Source organism: Mustela erminea, chromosome 6 (genome assembly GCF_009829155.1).
Source record: "Mustela erminea isolate mMusErm1 chromosome 6, mMusErm1.Pri, whole genome shotgun sequence".
NCBI classification, from domain to species: Eukaryota; Metazoa; Chordata; class Mammalia; order Carnivora; family Mustelidae; genus Mustela; species Mustela erminea.
This window is the reverse complement of record NC_045619.1, coordinates 74,187,502-74,210,117: the sequence shown is the minus strand read 5'-3', so window position 1 is coordinate 74,210,117 and position 22,616 is coordinate 74,187,502. Positions and strand designations below refer to the sequence as shown.

The 22,616-nt window shown below is 38.2% G+C and overlaps 1 protein-coding gene across 1 annotated transcript in view; it reads left to right on the top strand.

The window, feature by feature from the left end:
- Nucleotides 1-1,133: 1,133 nt before the first annotated feature.
- SYT10 (synaptotagmin 10) overlaps nucleotides 1,134-22,616 on the top strand; it is a 70,445-nt gene continuing 48,962 nt past the window's right edge. The window contains exons 1-2 of the mRNA XM_032347720.1: nucleotides 1,134-1,653; nucleotides 20,534-20,891. Coding sequence (XP_032203611.1) covers nucleotides 1,503-1,653; nucleotides 20,534-20,891 — 509 coding nt within the window. The 5' untranslated portion in view covers nucleotides 1,134-1,502. The remainder of the gene's footprint in view (nucleotides 1,654-20,533; nucleotides 20,892-22,616) is intronic.

The window sequence follows — 22,616 nt, the reverse complement described above, 5'->3', positions numbered from 1 at the left end:
CTGCCTGCCTCTCTGCCTGCTTGTGATCTCTCTCTCTGTCAAATAAATAAATAAATAAAATCTTTTAAAAAAAAATGCGTCTCAAAACAATTTAAGAACAATATAAATCCATTTACTGTAACCTTGTGGCACACACTAACATTATTTTGTAGTTGTAGCTCCATGAGTGCTTTTCACCCAATTGCATCAGAGAATTATAAGAACAGGAGAGTTCCCGCCCTTCCTTTTACAGATTGAAAGAAGGACCTGAAAGCAATTTCGGGTGTGTGTGTGTGTGTGTGTGTGTGTGTGTGTGTGAGAGAGAGAGAGAGAGAGAGACTGACAGATTTGAACTTCATTCCCCTCCCCTTTAACACTCATGCCTTATATTCAGTCTTTACGTGCAAAAGTGATATAGATGACAAGTTGTGCATTCTCAATTGCCCATCACGAATCAGTCGACAGTCAATATTAATACAAGCAACATTTCGTTTTGCGCAATACCTAACAGAGTTTAAAGAAAGAAAAAAAAAATCAAAGGCAACAAATTAAAATCTGACTAAAGAATTTCTGCATAAAGAAAAACTGAATTGGCTAAATAGGAATTTATCTTACTGTGAATTTCAGTGATAGCAATAAAAAGAACTCTCGGATTAAATTTTGTCTCTAAGACCATCATCATTAGAAATCACTTTAAACATGGTTTCCAGGCACATCTTTCTTTCTGTATACACGTCTGGCTTGATTATTCATCTGTTCATTTTTGTAATTTAACTTATTCAGTTTATATTCACTTGAAATGACTTTTCAGAAAAGTAAAACCAGAGAAACCAGAGAGAGAGCAGCACCCATGTGTAGCAAAGTTGGACAGGTAGAGAGGACTGAGGATCGGGTGGGGGCGGACCGAGGCTGGGAAAAGTACGGAGAAAACGGAGATTTCTCTCATCCCCGCCCCGCTGCATCCAGTACCCGAAGCCTAACCAGGGACCCCAGCACCGACGCGGGGCCGCCGGTCCTCCGGGGCCAGCTCCATCCCCAGCTCGGCGGGGAGGGGGCGCTGCGGGTACCGCCACGGGTCGTCCAGGCCCGCGCCGGGCTGCGATTGGACGCGCCGCCGCCAGGCACCGGCCAGAAGCACAAACACGCTTGGAAGAGGAGGGGGGCGTTCTAGCGAGCCCGGGGCTTAGGCTTTTTTACGTCTCCCCCCGCCTCGCCCCCCCGCACTCCATGCCGGGTCTCTCTCTCCAGCTCGCCTCGACTGGCTGGCACGGCGGGAGAACTGGCGCAAACCTCGCCGCCGCAAGCCTCGCGCGCGTTCCAGCCCCAGCCTCTCCGCCTTCCCCGGCGCCCTCCACTCCTGCCATGGGGCTAACTTGCGGCTCCTAAGAGTTGCCGCCTCTGAGCAGCGCACGCTCCCGCTCATTTCCCCGCGGGCGGGCGATGGCTTAGGGCGCCCGAGGGGCCAGCCTAGAGGTAACGGGAAGGGGAAAGGGACGGCTGAGTGGGGAGTAAGAGGCCAAACAATGAGTTTCCACAAGGAGGACGGAGTGAGCAGCCTGTGCCAGAAGGCGCTGCACATCGTCACCGAGCTGTGCTTCGCGGGCCAGGTGGAGTGGGAGAAGTGCTCGGGCATCTTCCCCCGGGACAGGGGCAGCCAGGGCGGAAGCAGCACAGGTAACCGGGGAGGGCTCCTCTCGCTTCCGCGTGCCCAGCCGGGACCCCGCGCGGCGCCAGGCGTCTGTGGGACGCCGCGCCTTCCTACCTTGCTCCTTCTTCGCGCAGCCCTGGAGACTTCGAGCGTAGGCTGTTCGGGTCTGGCGTCCTGGTCTCCACCTGCCCGGCTTCTTCCACTTCCCTGGTCCGCTCGTTGCCCGCCGCGCCGTCCCTACTTGCTCCCCGGCTCCCGCACCTCCACTCCGCCGCTCTCCCACGCCTGCGGGCTCCCTTCCGGGGTGGCGAGGCGAGCGCGGGCGGCTGTGCCCAGCCCGCTTACCCAGCGCTGCCGGCGGGACTAGCGCTGCGCTCTCTCATCTCGCGGGTCGCGGGTCGCGGGTCGCGAGCTTGGGTAAGGGGCCAGACCCCAGAATCCCAGCTTGGAAGTGAAGAACCGCCTTGCAAATCGGGCTGCCTTGGATTCCGGGAGCGGAAAGGTTCCCAGGAGGGGCAACTAGGGGCTGCAACCTGTCGAGCTTTTGACAGTGTCCCAAGGCCCTTTATTAAGTATGATTTTGTAGGGCTTCTTGAACGTTGGCAAAACAGCGGGGCTTATTGATCCCATTTTTTTTTTTTCAGGCGGCAATTAAGGCTCTGGTCACAGATAAAGCGGAAGGACAGAATAATTTATCAATCTTTTCCGCACACATGCCCTCACACACACCCAAACACGGGCATTCTCCCTCTCCGTTCAGGAAACTTGAAAAAAAAAAAAAAATGAGGTGGGATGGAGAAGGACATCGACCGTCAGAAATCTGCAGGTGGAAAGTAGCCTCAGGCGACAGGTTTTTCTCGGGGCGTGGAGGGAACCGTATCAGAACTACTGTTTGGTCACGCTTGGGTAGGGTTTTAACCACCTGCGCAATGTTTGGTTTGTGCAGCCTGTTGTGCTGTTCACACGAACGAGAGGGACTCCAGAGTTGTGGGCCGCGTGGTTTGAAGAGTCCCTTGCGAGGGTCACTTGTTGCTTTGGGAGACAAACACACACTGGTTTCGGGATTCTGGGTATCCGGCTGGAAGATTGCCATTCCTAATGTGGGTCTTGTTTCCCTCTCTTTGCTCTCCTGTTATTGTTCTCTCCCGGCGGGGCTTCGTGGGTTGAGGGTAGCCAGGGCAACAAGTAAGAGCTGGACCGCTCGAAGCGAGTGGAGCACGACTACAGACACTGTTAGCGACTCTCTCCTGCCCATCACCACCGCTGAAGAAAAGGGAAAGGAAATGGGGTGTGTTTGGGGGCGGGGGTGGATAGATGTGGTTTATTTACATACCATTTCATAAACGGAGTATATTTGGGGTTTTCAAATTTCCTGGTCATGGCCCCAGAAACCATGGGAAGCTTCTTTCTGTCTGCAGAGACTCTGCTACTTGGACCCGGAGCAGAATGATACATATAATTGGTGCTGTCCACATGCTGGAACCTTAGACATTCTGCAAATATACAAACACAAGTCTTTATCTCTTGTTCAGTGGGTGTCAATTCCTAGGAATGTATGAAAAAACTCTTAGTGGAAGGGACTGGTGAATACTGTGAATGTATGAAAAAACTATTAGTGGAAGGGACTGGTGAATACTGTGTATATGTGTGCGTCCTGCGGTTGGTTGCTAAGCATGAGATAAACCCTCAAAATAGTATGACCTTAGAAGTCCTCTGTGGTGCTATTGGATAAAGTCTTCTGAACTGTCGTTAGCAATATACATGCTAAAGATAAGACTCAGAGGAGGGGGTAGTGGAAGAAATTGGAGTATTTAAACTTAAAGACCTATAATTTGGTCATTTAACAGTTGATGCTGTGATCCAACTGTTTGTGATCACACACCAAGTAGTAGTTTCCTGGGTCTCAGAGTGTCTGGTAATGAGGGCAATTTGTGAATGTTGGAAACCAATTACTAGCTTATAAATCTTTCTAAGTACACAACCATATAAACTTACGGTATAACACAGTATACAAATTGCTGAAAGGGTTTGGGCTTGTTCTAAGCAATACAAGAAGTAGTTGTAGTCCTCATTCCTTTTGGACTTTTTGGATGCTTGGATAGAAAAAAATGGGGGAAAACTAGCCTAAAACAATTACATGGATATTTTTCTCCTGTTCAGTGAAATATATATACTATCCAAATGGGGTATATGATTTAATATATGAATATATTTTGAGTGGCTACCACTAAAGAAGACATTCTATTAGGTTGTATATTAGATATAAAGATGTCTAAGATTACTTTACATATTCTGTTTGTAGATCTATGCAACAATCAGAAATAGAATAACCCACAAATAAACTACCAACACCAATCGATAATGGTGAAATGGATTCAGCTATTATTTACTGAATCTTTGTATTAATTAGCCACTCAGCTTCGCATTGTTCATTTTCTTATAATTTATGAACATGTGCCCTTTATTACAAGTCCCTAAATAAAAACACTTCTTCTAGGTGATCCTTCTACTCACTGTTTGTTTAATGGGAAACACATTATTGGTAGGAGGACATGGACATTGAATGGTACAGTGGTTATTTACTTTGCATGTTAATCAGCACTGCCCATGTGGTGTCAGTTATTCAAAGGTTGCAGTGACAATTGCAAGCTTCCAGATTGAGTGTATTTTTAGATTCCTTCACATAGGAGTAGGAGATAAATTCCAATAATCCCAATTAAAGCCTTTCTACGTTAAAGAACTAACAAATCAGGTATATAAATAAGATATTCTCCTACTGGTTTTTCAGATGCCAATAAAAACATCCTTTTTAGTATAACAGCAGTAGCAGAAGCAGCTGCAATGTTACTGGCATTAAAGATCTGCCAATCAAGTAGACCAATGCCATGTTTTCATAAAATTTATGAAAATGTAGAATGAATCTGCCAACACTAGTTAGTTTACTTTCTTGGAATAGTTTGTTAGAGACATTATTGATACCAACATTACCCTTCACTAGAAAGTTCATCATGTGCAGTTTTTAGAAAATCAAAATTTTGCCCTCTTTTTACCACTGATACTCCCCTCTCCCCATGGACATGTCACCCACTAAGTTAATCTCCATGTACAACATGATTTAATACTAGAATGCTTAGGGAAAATACAAAACAATATAGCCACCAAAATGTTATTTTTCAGATATACTATAACTAAGATACATAATAGTTTTTGAACTGCATTTGGGTTCATTGCTGGTCAGTCTTTAACTGCTACTCCATATCCAAACATTTATGGGTTTTAAGAAACTATGTTGCTTAAAAGGCAGACCTCATAAATCATAAATAATCAAACCCAGTGAAGCACACAGTCACATCCTAATTGTATAGACCTATTTTAAATAAACATTTAATTCATCATTATTTTAATTTTGCATTTTTTACTTTTAATTTGGGACTAAAAATTCTAAAAAAAAGTTTAAACAATTTTTTCTAAATTCATACATATGTTCCTCAATTTCTTAGATGTAGGGATAAGGAGGTCTATCAAAGAATTTCCTTAAAGTTACTTGACTAATAAAAGAGATGGTAAATAAAATTTTAAAAGTATATCATGATTGTCCTCTGAGATTAAAGCATTTTAAGTCTATGATAAAGACTTAAAATGAATAAGGATGTTTCATAGGTTTTCTCTACAGATACAAAGCAAATGACTACTCAATTCATAATTCTTATATCACTACACCACTGAGTTTTATACATTCCAATGGTTGTATAAAGAGTTACAATTTAGAAATATAGAGGAAATTTTTCCTTAAGAATAATAGGTCTGGGAAAGAGTAATTGAACCATAATGAATTCAGATAGGCCAATAAGAAGAAGGATGTGTGAGAGGATTTTTTTCCTTCTTCCACAGTCATTCCAGTGAAAAATGGCTACCTTCTATTTCTATTCTTTTTTACATGATCATCAATACATATTGTGCCTGGTCTCATTTGCTCCAAAGGGAAATGAACAACTACCTTCAAAGGCCAAGCCAGTCTCAGCAAAAATCTATTTTTGTTAATTCTGAAATATCAATATTTTGGCAATACTGGACCTTTTTTTGTTTTAATCTTTTTTTTTCTTGAAACAAATTAAGATCTATATTTTCTTTTTATATGAGCTGTAAATCTCTGAAATATGGTTCTTACAAGAATGATTTTATATACAAGGTCTAGAGCTGCCCATTTCATTCAAGTCTCTTTTCTTTAAAAGTTAATCATCATTGTTACTTTGTTTTGTGCAAAAAACAAATGGAAGGCACTTGCATTCACTTAAAAGATTTCATTTTTACAAAATGCTGGTAGAAGATAAACATTATCACAAATGTTTATTGGAATCTCTAATGACAATTAAAATTATCTATATTTTGCAAATGTAATTGTGTGCTTTCTGATATGTACATTAAGTCAGTAGAATATAAGCCTTTGAGAGCAGTGGTTTCTTTACTGTCTTATCCTTAGTACCTAGAAAAGTCTGTGGCTCCTAGTAGGGTCTCAACAAATATTTGTTGAAGAAATGAAAGAAAGAATAAATGAATTAATAAATTTATCCTCAAGAAACCAGTTTCTTTATTTGTAAAATGATGGGTGCTATTTAATCATTTCCAAATTCCTCTGAAACTGTATTAAATATACTTGTGTCTTCATGTCTCCAGTGTCCAATACAAGATCCAGGTAGATAGGCATGCAAAATATGTAGTTTATGAAAATGACAGAAATTAAAGCATTTGAGGCATTTAAAACCTAGAACATGGGCAAGATTCTAATGAAAAGGCAACTGAACCCCATATGGATGTCCACTGAGTTTCCCTAGAGTGTGTTCAGGAAAGGCTAAGATCCAGTGGCTAAATTTTTGTTAAGTGTTGCATAATAAAACTATTGACTTTACTGAAGTTCTAGAAAAATGGGAATATCCATTTTAAATATCAATTTATAACAGTAAAGTAAGCCTTTTTGCTGAAGTAGAAAATAGCATGGGAAAAAATAATATCATTATTCAAATGCCTATTAGTCATACCACTTAGAATTAGAAATCATCGTTTTGCAGTGGCAAAAACAAAGGCAGGAAAAGTTAGCAACGTCCCCTCAAATCACAGCTATTTAATGATGCAACTAGGATAAGAACCCAGTACTCCTTAGATCCTATCCTAGTTTCACCAAAAAGTAGGAATAGGAGGATTTCCTGGGAGACACATTCTTGGTGCTATACAGCCTGGAACAAATGCTTGTAAGGATGGCTCTTTTCTATTATAATACCATTGGCTATAATTAGTGCCACATTGGAAGGTAATTTTTTAAAAGATTTATTTATTTATTTTAGAGTCCCAGCATGCGTGAACAGGGCAAGGGGCAGAGGGAAAAGGAGAGAGAGAGGGGGCAGACTCCCTGCTGAGCACAGAGCCTGATGCTGGGCTCCATCCCAAAACCCTGAGATCATGGGATGAGCCTAAATAGAGTCGAAATCAAGAGTCAGATGCTTAACTGAGCCACCCAGGTGCCAGTATTAATAAGATTTCTCAGTGTGTAATTATGACCCAAATCTCCATATTTCTTTTTGTTAGATGTATTGTCATACAAGTATAAGACACCACATTCTTCATTTTCCTTGCTTGAGTACATGAATGCATTTGCAATTAAGTGTACAAGAGTGTTTATTCATGAATTCTTAGCTAAATAAAACTAATTTATTTGAACAGTAAAATCATGTAAAAGATTTTAGTGTGTCCAAAATGCACAACTTTCAGCTCATGTAATTACAAATATAGCTCCTTTTGTATGTCCATAAATAAGCCTGTAATGAAAACAGATATGAAATTGTCAGTTAAATTCTTTTTATTACTTTGTAATTAGAAAAAAATAATACATTAAAAATTTTGCTTTATTTTCCTGCCATATTTTGGGTATTTAATGTAAGTTATCAACCATCTATATATATCACTATTAACAGTGCTATGATGTCAAAGAAAACTAGACCCCCTAATAGGAAGTGTTACTAGTAAAGTTCAGTAAATTATTTTGCTTGTTTCTAATTTGTACAATACCAATTTTTTTCTGTTGGTAGAATATCCAACACTGGCCAAGTTTAGAAACAGAATCCCTAACTGAAGAGATGGCTTCTTTTTTTCTTTTTTTTTAAGATTTTATTTATTTAATTGTGAGAGAGAGAGAGAGAACACAAGCAGGGACCACAACAGGCAGGGGAGAAGCAGGTTCCCGGCTGAGCAGGGAGCTCAATGTGGGGCTTGATCCTGGGATCATGACTGAGCTGAAGGCAGATGCCTAACCAACTGAGCCATCCAGGCACCCCAAGAGATGGTTTCTTGTTATTATATAATAAACTCATTTTCTTTTTCCTTATAATGTTAAATATTCTTATTGACTACTGAAACTGTAAGAGCTGACATTAACAAGGCTTAGGTAAGACTATGAGAAAATAAAACTCCGTGTGTTTGTATATACACACACACATCACATAACTATATAATCATGAAATTGTGCTGTGATGCCTCAGAGCTAGAAGGGTAGAATGATGGAGGTGGGGGACTGGTATTAATTTTTTTTTAATCCAGGTGGATTCTGAGGTATGTTAGGATCTTCTCTTTAACATTCTGTTATTGAATAGAGACAACATTACAGTCAATTGAAGAAACCTTGTAAATGTCAATTTGTTCATCCTGCAGAATTATTTTAAACAATGAGGACTACTGTTTATAGTCTTTATTATTCCTTTAGTTCTATTTCAGTAGTCATATTTATAGGAATAATTGACAAAACTATTGAGAAGCATATTATCATTTCTAATATGTTACAGTATGAGTCGCTACTCTATCCAAGAGATAGTGTTAGCATTATGCTTTTATTCAACAAATATTTATTGAACACTTTTGTGAAAGCCACTTTGCCAGACATTAAAATGTACTCATGTATAGTTCAAGTTATTGTAAATGTAGAAGATAGTCATAGTTTATAAATTACTCAATTATGAACATATGTAAAGAATTTTTATACATTTGGATACTTTTATACTATATTTATGCCATATTTGATACCATATTTGATTGAATCTAAGATGCTATTGATAAGAGACACCAGTATTTAAATGATACCAAAAAGGAAAAAGAATGTTGTTAAATTGTGGCTTAATGCCTTCTTATCACACAGAATTTTTGCTTCATACTTATGATTTATTTATTTATTTATTTATTTATTATAAACATATAATATTATTTTTATCCCCAGGGGTACAGGTCTGTGAATCACCAGCTTTACACACTTCACAGCACTCACTATAGCACATACCCTCCCCAATGTCCATAACCCCACCCCCCTTCTCTCAACCCCCTTACTCCTGCAGCAACCCTCAGTTTGTTTTGTGAGATTAAGGGTCACTTAAGGTTAGTCTCCTTCCCAATCCTATCTTGTTTCATTTATTCTTCTCCTACCCCCTTAACCCCCCATGTTGCATCTCCACTTCCTCATAAATTTTTAAAGTTATATCACTGTTGCACAAACATAAAAAGGAAAACATATAAATGGGTTAAAATAATTTTAAATTAAAACTGAGTGTGGTTCGGGGCGCCTGGGTGGCTCAGTGGGTTAAAGTCTCTGCCTTCGGCTCAGGTCATGATCCCAGGGTCCTGGGTTTGAGCCCCATATCAGGCTCTCTGCTCGGCAGGGAGCCTGCTTCTCTCTCTCTCTCTCTCTCTCTCTCTCTCTTCTTGTCTCTCTGCCTACTTGTGATCTCTCTCGCTGTGTCAAATAAATAAATAAAATCTTTAAAATAAAATTGAACGTGGTTCTTCTGAATGGGTTTTTGATTCAGAATTGGTGATACCTTTGTTTGCACTCATTATTGGGATCTATGCCATCAAGAATGCCTTAAAAGAATTCATAAAAGATAAAGAGGCCATTGGCGTTGTGCTCTAAGCTACCCGTACAGTTATATGCAATGTTAGCAATGTTGGCAAACTCACTTGACTCACTGCCTTCTCCCTCCATCCCCAGTAAAAGTTTAGCTTGTAAGGTTAGAGCTAGGCTTCATGTTTTCTCTACTGTTTTCTTTCAAGCCACTAAGACTTCACTTTCTGTGACTTTCAACGTTGATGCTTTTGCTTTAGCACATACTCAGAATAAATTATGACACACTTACTTCCTGGCTATTAGTGATTGTAACAAGCCATTGATAGTATATATATATTCTAATTTCAGAAAATGAAAATCTTTTAAAATGTGCATTTTACAATCAATTAAGTATAGTATTAACATAAAGTTGTCTATGTTTACTGAAATTCAAGAAAAATGCAAAAGTCAATACAGTTAAGTGGAAATTAAAGAAACACTGTTGCAAGGATGATATGTTGATTATATTTTGGATTGATAGATGAAAAAGACACTGCTAGGGGCACCTGGGTGGCTCAGTGGGTTAAAGCCTCTGCCTTTGGCTCAGGTCATGATCTCAGGGTCCTGGGATCAAGCCCCACATCGGGCTCTCTGCTCAACAGGGAGCCTGCTTCCTCCTCTCTTTCTGCCTGCCTCTCTGACTACTTGTGATCTCTTTGTCTCTGTCAAGTAAATAAATAAAAAATCTTAAAAAAAAAAAAAGAGAGAGACTGCTAGTTGTTTCCTAGTATTCATTTTCCTCTTTCATTTCACAGTATCAGAATCCTTTATTTTTAGTTAGGTATGTGACAGCATTAAAATAAATTTAAAATTTTTTAAATTTAAAGATGACAACTTTACTGAGCTTTATTTTTGGTTTGGCGCAATCATGTGACTAAATCCAACCATCATGGGGTGCCTGGGTGCCTCAGTCAGTTAAATGTCTGCTTTCAACTCCGGTCGTGATCCCGGGGTCCTGGGATGGAGCCCTGTATCAGGCTCCTTGCTCAGCCAGGAGCCTGCTTCTCCCTCTGCCTGCCACTTCCTCTGCTTGCTCTCTCTCTTTCTCTGACAAATAGATAAATAAAATCTTTAAAAATCAATCAGTCAGTCAATCTGACCATCAGCAGGTTAGCAGCAATGATATGTACTACTTCCAGGCTGTGGCCTTAAAATAAACGTACATACTCTCACCTTCCCTTTCCTTTGTTATTCTGCCACTCAACTGCCTGGAACATGGACATGGTTAACTTGCCTTCTTGAACTTTAAGGAGAAGGCAAAAACCTTTGAATAGCAAAACAAATTGAAGAAATAAGGATTCTAGACACCTTGAAGCTGATGTGTATGCCTTGGCCTGCTTATGCTGGGAAAGTTAATCACACAGTTAATTACACTGAGAAATAAACTTCTCCCTTGTGTAAGTCATTGTTAATTCGGCCCCTTGTTACAGAAATCAGAATTATGCCCTGTTATAACACTAGAGCTGATTCTTGAACAACATAGGATTCAACTGTGCAGATCCACTTTATGTGGATTTTTTTAATAGTACAGTAAGTACTCTAAATGTATTTTCTTTTTATGATTTACTCAGTAACACTGTATTTTCTCTAGATTACTTTATTGTAAAAAGATAGTATTTAATACATATACAAATATGTATTAACCAAGTGGTTATGTTATTGGCAAGGCTTCTGGTCAGCAGTAGGCTATTAATAGTTAAGTTGTTGGGACACTTGGGTGGCTCAGTCAGTTAGGTGTCTGAATTTTGTTCTCAGCTCAGATCATGATCTCAGGATCCTAGGATTGAGCCGCATGTAGGGCTCCACACTCAGCAGGGAGTCTGCTAATGTCTCTCCATCTGCCCCCCTCCCCACTTGTGTTCTGTCTCTTGCATATAAATAAATAAAATCTGTTTAAAAATTAAAAATGAAATATAAATAAAGTTAAACTTTTAGGGAGTCAAAAGTTATATGGAGATTTTCAACTTGGGGCAGTGCCCCAATTTCCTCTTTATTTAAGGGTCAACTGTAATACCATTATGAAGAGGATAAATAGGTTAACTTTAAAGATAGTTCCAAATTTTTATCCTAGACCCGCATTTCCTCAACTTTTTTTTTTAAGATTTTATTTATTTATTTGACAGAGATCACAAGTAGGCAGAGAAGTAGGCATAGAAAGAGAAGGAAGCAGGCTCCCTGCCGAGCCGAGAGCCTGCCATGGGGCTCGATACCAGGACCCTGGGATTGTGACCCAAACCGAGGGCAGAGGCTTGAAACCACTGAGCCACCTAGGCGCCCCTCCTCAACTTTTTTTGAATAAGAGTTGCAAATTTGAGTTTTATTTCCCCTCTCTATGGAATGATGTCATAAATGTGGTCTGTGTTCTAGCAGTAATGGGAAGCAACCAAAGAAAGAAAAGGCTTAGAACACCAATGAACTAAATTTATAACTTTTTAAAAAAGATTTTATTTATTTGACAGACAGATCACAAGTAGGCAGAGAGAGAGGGGGAAGCAGGCTCCCTGATGAGCAGAAAGCCCGAAGCAGGACTCAATCCTAGAACCCTGAGATCATGACCTGAGCTGAAGGCAGAAACTTAACCCACTGAGCCACTCAGAGACCCCTAAATTATAATTTTTTGATTAATTATAAGAAATCATATATCTGTACATTTTGAAAACCAAAGAACTAGAATTTTAAAATTTTTTTAAATGATACAGACACAGACAAGAATATCAATTAAGGCAGTGGTGATGGAAATTGAGAGCATGCCGACTGGTCTGTGCTTTTCTGTGTGATCTTTTCTGTCTGCATAGTTAGTAGGCAATTAGATCTAACATATTTTACCGGCCTCAGAGAATTCAAATGCTATAGTCTGGTTATAAAGACTATAGCAAAGTTCTGCTTTACTAAGTTTCTGAAGAATCACATTTTTTGGCTTATTCTGTTTTCTGATGAGAGTTGTTTTAGTTTTTTAGAAGTGGGTCACTTTATTTTGAGATATTAAGACACAATAAGAGAGTAAGATCTCTATAGCTAAAGTGAGTCAGAGATATCCAGTCAGAAAGATAAGTAAATAGATAGTGGTAAAGCAATGGTTATGCATATATATATGTAATCAAACCAGAGTTTGAGCAATTTTAAACCTGATTATCTTGGTACCTAGTCTAATATCTGTATAATTCATTAACTCTTAGGCTTACCAAGATATAAACGATGAACGTCATATAACGGATTCTTTTTAACTATCCAGAGACATTGTAAATTTGAGGTAGATCCTACTCATCAAGTTTGCAATTGCAAGGAATAACTTCAGAGGCTCTGCCCCGAAGGCAACCCATTTACATTCATCACTCCGGCCTCCCAGTGTTGACCCCAGTGATCTTTTCTCTACCTTTTCTCTATCTTACCTCCCCAGTCCCCAACCAAAAGTTCCTATGCTTTCACCTTTTCGCATTTGGAAACTCCAGCCCATTCACCTTTCTACTTCTCTGAATTCTCTGCCAATAAATATGGCACCATACTTAATGTTGCATCATTTCGTCATCTCAGTCATTTTTTTCCTTTGAAGTATATTGGATCTAACTGCACTACGGTGAAGAGGAACCTCATTCATGGATAAATTTATCTTCTTTATCCCTACACCAGAACAACTGAATAGTCAGGGGATTTTTAAAACCTGGCAGGCTAGCATCATTCTATTAGCCTCTCATTTCGAAAGAACCCTCAATTCTGAACAGAAATCCCGTTTCCCTATTCGAGTTTCTCCTGTTCTCTACAATTCTTATTTTAAAACTTTCCCAGTGTGTTCAAATATTCCAAACAATTCCCCCAAATATCACTAAATAACCGGCAGTTGACCCTAACTTCTACTTTGGAGAGAAGATACTACTTGTTAGGAATTCACTTGACTTTCTGCCCAAAGACCTATAAACTTACATGATTCCAGAACCACCTACTTTTTCTTGCAAAGGGAAAAATGAGGCAGTCCTTGCACCGTCACCTCAGACCCCATCCCTCCGTTGTCTCCTGTTTTGGGACTTCACCAATAATTATGCATTTTGCTTAACTTTCTGTGTACTCTTGTCTGATTCCTTCCCCTCATTTTTAGAACATGCTTGAGTACTGCACATCCTGATAAAACACCTTCATCACCTCCACGTGCTATTCGAGTTACTGCTTTCTCTCACCTCCTTTCCTTCATCCAGTTTCCTGAAGGAATTATCTCCTCTTACAGAATCCACTTCATCATCCCTATCATTTATTTAACCATATTAAACTGGTTATACAGCCTCTGCTTCACAACTGCATTGAATTCACCAAAGACCTATTTGTTAATGTTAGTAGTTACTTATTCTAATGGAACTTACTTTAACTTTTTTATATGGTTGATCACTTCTTAAAATACTTTTCTCCAAACAATGTGAGAACACATTGAGCTGATTTCCCCCCTATACTTCTCTATTATTTTTTAATCTCCTATGCACATAGGCTCTTTGTTCCTTTAAGTTATTTTTCTTTAAATATTGATGTACTCAGTTTTCTACAGAATTTCTGTCTTCTTACATGGATCCAGATTCCACTATTTTAAAAAGTCCCTTAATTTTATCTTTAGTTGCAGTCATCCATGACCAATAGCTTCCTCAAAATTTCTACTTGCCTGACCACAAGTACTTCAAACTCAGTATGACCAAAGCTCCAAGTCATGGTCTTTCTGACTTTGTCATCCTGTTTGTCTCCCACTAACTCACATTCTTGTCCTTCAGTCTTCACACTCCTTAACTAGAGTTTTAAACTTCCAGTGATTTCCTGAATCTGCTCTTTTCCCCATTCCAGCAACCACCGCAATCCCTCTGCGGATGACTTCGTAATCTGTTAGCTAGTTTTGCCTCTTCTAGTCTCACTTCCACTCTGATCTTCTCCCTAGCCAGAGTGTTACTTCCGAAATGTGTATCTGACCTTGTCAGTATCCTGACTGAAGGTCAAGACTGAAGTTACTGATTTTCTTTGAACTAAGTCTAGACTCAAAACGTTTTTCATGCCGTGGTTAATTATTGACTTGTAATCATAAAAATATCATTTAAAATATTTTGATGACTTTATAAATTCTTCCAGATTCTCCATTAATATTTTTAAATTCAGATTTTTTTTTTATTTTGCTAAACACATTTTGTTGAAAAAAAAAACCATAAAGACCTAAGGATTAAACAGTTGATTTGGGTCTTTAATACTTATAATTTAATTACTTAAAACTATAATAGCAGGCAATATTAAAATATATAAAATATAATAAGCTTACTTTTATAACTTTAGTTTTATTTTTTCAGGATAAAATTGGAATTATCCCAACTTTTCTCACTTTTTACTGTTGAGAATAAATACCTTTCCCCCTTTGCTCTGTTTTGGATGAAAGGAGCTATAAGATAGGAATAATCCTGGAATCTTGGCCAACCCCCATCTCTGAGAAATGCCATTTCTCCCTATTTCTCCCTTCTTTGAGGTGTAAGCTTCATATCCTCAGGAAACAAATATTCTCTTCTCCTCCATGTAGTAAATTTTACAAGGTCCAGTCCTCATGGGGAATACCTGTGGTAGTCCAGCCACACTTGTGACTATATGGACAAGTGTAATTAAATTCAAGGTAGTATATTAGTGAGTCCACTTTCTGCCACACCTAAGCTGATAGCTGCTAGTATTTATTTGCTACCTGTTTGAACACTGAGTCTGCCTCTCAGTTGTTCTGAGCACATATGGGTAGAAAAATGGGATGTTATTTGTTAGCTTCCTGAAACATTAGCATTTACTTAGAAATGACGGTGTTCATATTAAACAAATTCACTCCATTCAGTACCAGATATCATTAGATGAGTCTCTCCCCATCTTACTAATTTGTGAATCACCATTCAATCCACACCCCATCTATAACTATGCCTCTTTTTCCCTCAGTACTCTTGTTTAAAGAAAAGTAAACAGTTGATAGCAACCCATCACTGTACTTCCTATGCAAATGACAGTGCTAACTATTTTATGTACATCTACTTAAACCTGACAACACCCTATGAAATAATTATAAACACCCCTTTTTTTTCTGAGCCTCTTAAAACCTAACTAACCAACCTGCCCAAAGTCACAGTGGTGGAGTTGACATTTGAACCCAGATCTATAAACTATATTGTAAACTATATTATAGGCTATATTGTACTATCTTCCTAGTACAAGGATTTCTGCATATTCCCTCCAAATCACTCAATTTTTTTTCATCCAGCCACCTTGAAATCCACAGATATTTGAGTTCCTTGTCAGATAACTCCCAAAATATGTATGCAGTAACCCATAAACACTTTTGACCATGTAATAAATACCAGACACTAAAACAGTGAGTACATTCGGTTTCTGCTCTGAAGATCAAGGAATGAGAGTATATGTAGGACAGGAACGTCTGGAAAAACACAGTAAGTACAGATTCATAATGTCTTATCCACAATTATGATATCTCAAAATGCTGAAAACTAAAAAAGTATTCTGTAAATTGTAGCACTTTGGCATCAACACCTTACCTGAATTGGCATTACGCTACTTATAATCTTCAGTGATCCCACTCAGTGTGACTAATTCATACATTTCATTATAGATATATTGTGATGTTTGGTTACTGGATGTTATCCCAGATGATGTGTACCATGTTGCCTTTCTAATGTCCAAAAGAAAATAACAATTTTTGAAAAACATCATGTCCCAGAGATGGGGTAAAGAATTAAAAGACAATCAAGTTATTAGAATAGCAGTGTTAGAGTGGTGGGTGTCCTTTCAAAGCTCTTAGGAATGGAAGAGGCAGAGAGGGTCAAGAAAGAGGAACTATTGGATCTGATTGTTCAATACAAATTTGCCAGACAGCCAAAGAGGAGAAGAAAATGCAGTTACATGGAGCTACATGAAACAGCCTTAAGAAAATCATAAGACAATAATATGTGGTCAGGGGAAGGGGATTAGGTGGGAAGGTGGCAAAAGAATAAAGCTGATCAATACCAAGTGGCCAAATCCCAGAGATGCTATGGAATGCCTTACAAAGTTTAGATTTGTCCCAGATGGTTAAAAAGTGACCTGGAAGGATATTAGGCCAAGACTGGTAAGGCAACCATATGTTCCAAATGCCAGGACAGGATTGGTTTCTTCCTGCTGTCCTGGCATGACTGGTAGCACAGCTTTTCACTTGCACAAGTAACTAGTGTGGATGAAATAGTTTATGGTCCCCTAAAAGGTAGAACCAGATACTGATTTTATTTTTTTATTTTTCAAAGATTTTATTTATTTATTTGACACAGAGAGAGAGATCACAAGCAGGCTGAGAGAGAGGCAGGCAGAGAGAGAGGGGGAAGCAGGCTCCCTGCTGAGCAGAGAGCCCAATGTGGGGCTTCATCCCAGGACCCTGAGACCATGACCTGAACCGAAGGCAGAGGCTCAACCCTCTGAGCCACTCAGGCACCCCCAGATACTGATTTTAGAAAGAAAATTGTCATCAGTAGGGATAATGGAATTAAGGTCAGAGATTTTCACAGCACTTTTTCCTAGGAACCTTGTGAATGCCAAAGCCCATCACTTAGGAACAGTGGCATAAATGAATGCCATCAAATTGTTGTGGGTAGAGCATAAGTTCTCTAATACCCATAAGTAAGAAGGGAGGCATTTTCAGTTGTGAACTGAAAACTACTTGCATCCCTACCCTACCCCACATTGTCCCACAGTTTCCTTATTTCTTGGCTTTTGGCTTCAACTGGGTAGAAATGAGCAGATTGAGCAGTTAAAATATCCATAAAAATATAATATAATTGGAGCCAAATATACATAAAGATTATGAATCCATAATTATAGTGTTTATTCCTCCATTTAAAGCCATAGTTAATCATCAGGAAGCACACTTTATATATTTTTTCTTTTTTTCCGCAAGCCCTGGGACTAATGAACAATTAAAAAGTAAAAATAAGGTAAACTACAAAATGTAAAGTATGATCACACATTCCTCATCAATGGAATATAAATGGGAAAGATATTCAATGGTTGCTTTAATAAGCAACTGGAAAAATGAGGTAAAATATTAATATCTATGTATAATAGCTTGTCAAATTAATTTTTATTCTTATAATTAAGTAGCATTAAAAACTTGGAATTATTTCAATTTCTGAATAGGTTTCCATTAGCTACAAATTAAGAGTTTAAGCACAACCATTTTATCTTACTAATCAGGAAAATGTAAATTAAAGCAAGGTATCGTTTCCTGATCGTATTAGTGAGAATTAAAGTACATCAGCATTTTTTTGAGACTGTAGGAACTGGTAAACTCATAAAATGTTTTTGTTATAGTTACTCTGGGGTTCTTTTGGAAATATCTAGTAACATCAAATACGTGCATAACCTATGACTTTGCAATTCTATTTTTAGATACTGACCTTAGAAAAATATTCACAAATACACACGTGCAAGGATGCTCATTGTAAGTAACTGTTGTAACAGCAAAACACTGGACATAATCTAAATAGCTGTCATGAGGAAGTATTATGGAATACATGTGAGATGAGGTTAAACCTAAAGGATTATTGAACTTAAAAAAAAATTGGAGAAATATGTAGCAAGCTATTTGTGTTTTTTAAAAAGTATATTAAACAATTATATGTTTTTGTGAGTTTTTTTTTAAAGAAATACCTTAGTGCTTGGGCTGGACAGATACACACCAAACTGGGATCAAAGGTTGCTTCTAGAGAGGAGTGGGAAATCCTGAATTTGCAGTAGTGGTTAACGGAAATTAGATTTGTTCTTTATTAGTTTGCTAGGTCTTTCATAACAAGATACCAAGACTGGTGGCTTAACAGAACTTCTTTCTTCACAGTTATGGAAACCAGAAGTCCGAGATCAAGGTGTCAGGAAGGTTGATTTTTTATCTGAGGGCTGTCCCCTTTGGCCTGCACGCAGCCACCTTCTCCGTGTCTTCACGTCGTCTTTCTCCCTGAGTATCTTTGTCCTCATCTCCTCTTCTTATAAGGACACCAGTCCCTGGAATAGGGCCTATTCACGGGACCACATTTTGCCTCAGTTATTAATCTAAAGGTTCTGTTTCCAAATGCAGTCACATTCTGAGGCCCTAGGATAGGAGGACTTCAATGTAAGAAAGTGGAAGAGATAAAGGAACAGAGAAGAGTTCAGCCTCTAACATATTCCTAACTTTTTCTTTTGAACAAATAAAAGATACTGGATTCATATTTTACAAAAATGAGGCTAAGCAAAGTTGTAAAAGAAAATTACAAGGTTATTTACATCTAGAAAAATCTCCCTTTACAGGAACTTTGCTTGATTCTGAAGAGTGCTGTTATACCAATGTTAGCAAACATTGGTTATCTTAGGAAGTTGAAAATGGAAGTGGGTAGTGGAAAATCATTAACTTTTTTTAAAAAAAGACTTTATGATTTAGAGCAGTTTTAGATTTACATAAAAATTGGGGGAAATAGTACAAAGGTCCCATGTACCCGACACCCAGTTTCTCCTATTATTAACATTTAACATTAATATTAATATTAATTAATGAACCAGTATTGATACATTGTTAATTAAAGTCCATACTTGAGTCCCATTTCCTTAGTTTTTACCTAATAATCCTTTTTCTATTCAAGGAGTCTGTCTAGGATACCATCTTTTATTTAGTTGTCATGCCTCCTTTTGGCTGTGATCATTTCTCAGGCTATGTTTTTATCTGGGAACCTTGGTAGTTTTGAAGAGTACTCATCAGATACTTTATAGAATACCCTTCTTCCAGAATTTGTCTTATATATTTCTAATGTTTAGACTTCGGGTTATGGATTTGGGGACGAAGACAACAGAATTAGAGTGCCATTTTCATCACTTATCAGAGGTGCATACTAGCAACATGATTCATCATTGTCGATGTTCACCTCGATCACCCCAGTGAGGTACCCTTACTTTTTCCATGCTCTCCTTTTCGGAAGGAAGTCACTATGTGCAGTCCACACTTAAGGAGTTGAGAGCTGGGCTCCACCTCCTTGAGAGCAAAGTATCTACATAAATTGTTTGAAATTCTGCACAGGAGATTTGTTCCTTCTCTCCCATTCATTTATTGAGTCAATCTTACTAACTTTTTTTTTTTACTATATTTCTTTAAATTACTTTACATAATTATCATGTATTAAGTTTGTAAATATTTTAAAGTAAGTTTATTTTAGAGATACTTAGGTAACACATCCTTAATTTGGAACTCTAAAAAGAAGGAACATACAAGGTTATCAGAACGGACCTGGGGAATTTAAAAATATGCTATTACTATACCCACTCTCTGTTAGTAACATGTTATCCTCATTTAGACTATAGAAAGTGGTTTATGCAAATATTTGACATTATTCTCTGCTTCAAGAGTGAGAGGTTTGCATCTTTAGATAAAAGATGAAGCAAACAGAAGCCTTTCCTGCTGTGTGCATTCTCCAAGTTTCTTTCGTTTTTTTTAAAGATTTTATTTATTTATTTGATAGAGAGCAAGAGAACACAAGTAGGCAAAAAGTCAGGCAGAGAGAGAGGGGGAAGCAGGCTCCCTGCTGAGTAGAGAGCCGGTTGCGGGGCTCGATCCCAGGACCCTGAGACGTTGACCAGAGCCGAAGGCAGAGACTTATCCCACTGAGACACCCAGGTGCCCCTCTCCAAATTTCTTAAGCTTTGTAACTTCAAGACAGATTATAAGCTGCCACCTTCGCAAACTCTTGAACCCCTTGTAGTGTTCCTGGAAGTGATATGCTTTTTCTGTGTACAGTTTGAAGTTTTCATATATTTCCTTTGAGAATTTTCAGGCACAGTTATTAATCTTTCCTCCCTACAAAGATAAATTAAAAGTAAATTTCGAAATTCTCAGTCAGAAAGCTATTAATAATAATCGTAGGTAAATTATCTCACCATTGCTGCTCTTTTATCTACACTCTCAATGAATTAACATTTCTTTACATTGTAATTTTTTCCAGATATCTCAGTCAGCTTGTTAGCAGTGGTTGTCAGCTTCTGTGGCCTGGCCTTGTTGGTTGTTTCACTTTTTGTCTTCTGGAAGCTGTGCTGGCCTTGCTGGAAGAGCAAACCGGTGACTACCAACATCAGTACCCTTCCACAGAGCATTTCAAGTGCTCCTACTGAAGTTTTTGAGACTGAAGAGAAAAAAGAAGTTAAAGATAATGAAAAGCCAGCTCTAAAAGTTATTGAACCTGCTATAAAAATCAGCCACACTTCCCCTGATATCCCAGCAGAAGTCCAAACTGCTTTAAAAGAACATTTAATTAAACATGCACGTGTTCAAAGACAAACTACTGAGCCTACGTCTTCATCCCGGTAAGGAAAGATCAAATACATAAAACTGGGCGTGTGTGTGTGTGTGTGTGTGTGTGTGTGTGTGTGTGTGTGATTTCATAATAGAAAAGAGAACTGAGGTGGGAAAGGAGAAAAGAAAAGACAAACAGGAGAAATGAGAAGGACACAGGAAACAGATAACTGAATAAAGAGGAAATGGACAGAGTAAGGATCAAAGAAACTCAGGACAAAGGAGCCAAACAGGGAGCAGTACCAAGGAAGTTTAGTAGATTCTGAAGTCTCGGTAAAATCATATAACTACAGATTATTATTTATGAACTCTTTCCCTTGAAATATCATGGCTCAATAGATGCTACTTGCAGTCTTTCAATTTAGTTTAAGTTGACCAATAAATACCCTGAAAACAGCCATTTGCAAAGTCTGTCATGAAATCATTGAGAACTTCACAATCAAAATTGAGTAACAGACACTAATGTTTAGTCTACAGTTGTTTAGCAACTACATTGTCAACATGGAACCACAGGAAAATGTTACTTGAATCCACACAGACCAAACTCTTACACTGGGCAGAGTGCGAGACGCTCCGCCAGGCTTTTGGTGAATATCGTGAGCATACTGAGGAGCGTACAGAAAATGAGGGAAAAGAGAGGCCTCTTTGTGGAGATACATTTTAACTCTGCTTGGAAAAATCAGCAGAAGATCTCTTGAATGAAAATAATTTGCTATAGTGTATTTCAAATTACACTAATGTAAAAAAAAATTTTGTGTGTGAAGATAAAGCTTTAAAGACACTCAAAAAATTTAGGGTAAAAATGTTCAATTAATTTACAAAACTTTTTTTTTTTAAATATTAGCAGCATCTATGAACATCTGTGAGCTTAGCATTTAGAATTATTCAGCTCTTTTAACTGATAAGTGCACCTGACACAAGGACACTTTCTCTCTTGGTCCTAAAAAAAAAAAACATAAAGATTGAATTATATATATCTCATATTTTCTAAGAGAAAAAGTAGAAGACAAATTCAAAGTTTTACTAGAACTTTGATATCATTTCATCTGCCTCTTCGAATTTTCTTGTTTATATGAGTGGGTAAGAACGGAAGAAGGAAAGAATTATTTTGAGCACTTGCAATTTAGCCACTATGCCAGGCAGCCTTCCTGCTAATCCTTGGCCAACTTGCATGAGGTAAGTATTATTAATCATTCCCATTACTTGTGAGTTAACTCAAACCCAGAGAGATTTAAAAATTTGCCTGTAGTCATGCGGCTGGCCAAAGTTAGAATTCAAATTTATCCAGATTGATGGTTTCACAGTTTAAGTGTGAAAGCCAAGGGGATATAGTTTTCTGAACTCAAAGATGTTGGTCACAAAGTCTGCTGTGGACAGACGGTTTGGAGATTGAAAAATAAGGGTATCTTCCTGCTCATTATTCTCAGAAATCTAAAATTGTAAGTGGTTATTGTGAATGATCAGAGTCATGATTTTAATCTCTTTGGCATTGAGATGAATTCCTTGCAGAAAACTTGATTGTGTGTAGTTCTCCAAACCCCTCAGCTACATTAATTACTTCATCATACCAGAAATGACCTCATATAGAAGGAGGAGGAAATTGCTGAATGCATTAGGCAGCCCACGTGGACACAGAGATCAAATGTACATTATCATAGATCAGATTATTCTGCTCAGATCCTAACTTCTCACTAAAATGTAGCAAAATCAGACCACATGCATGCACACACACATAC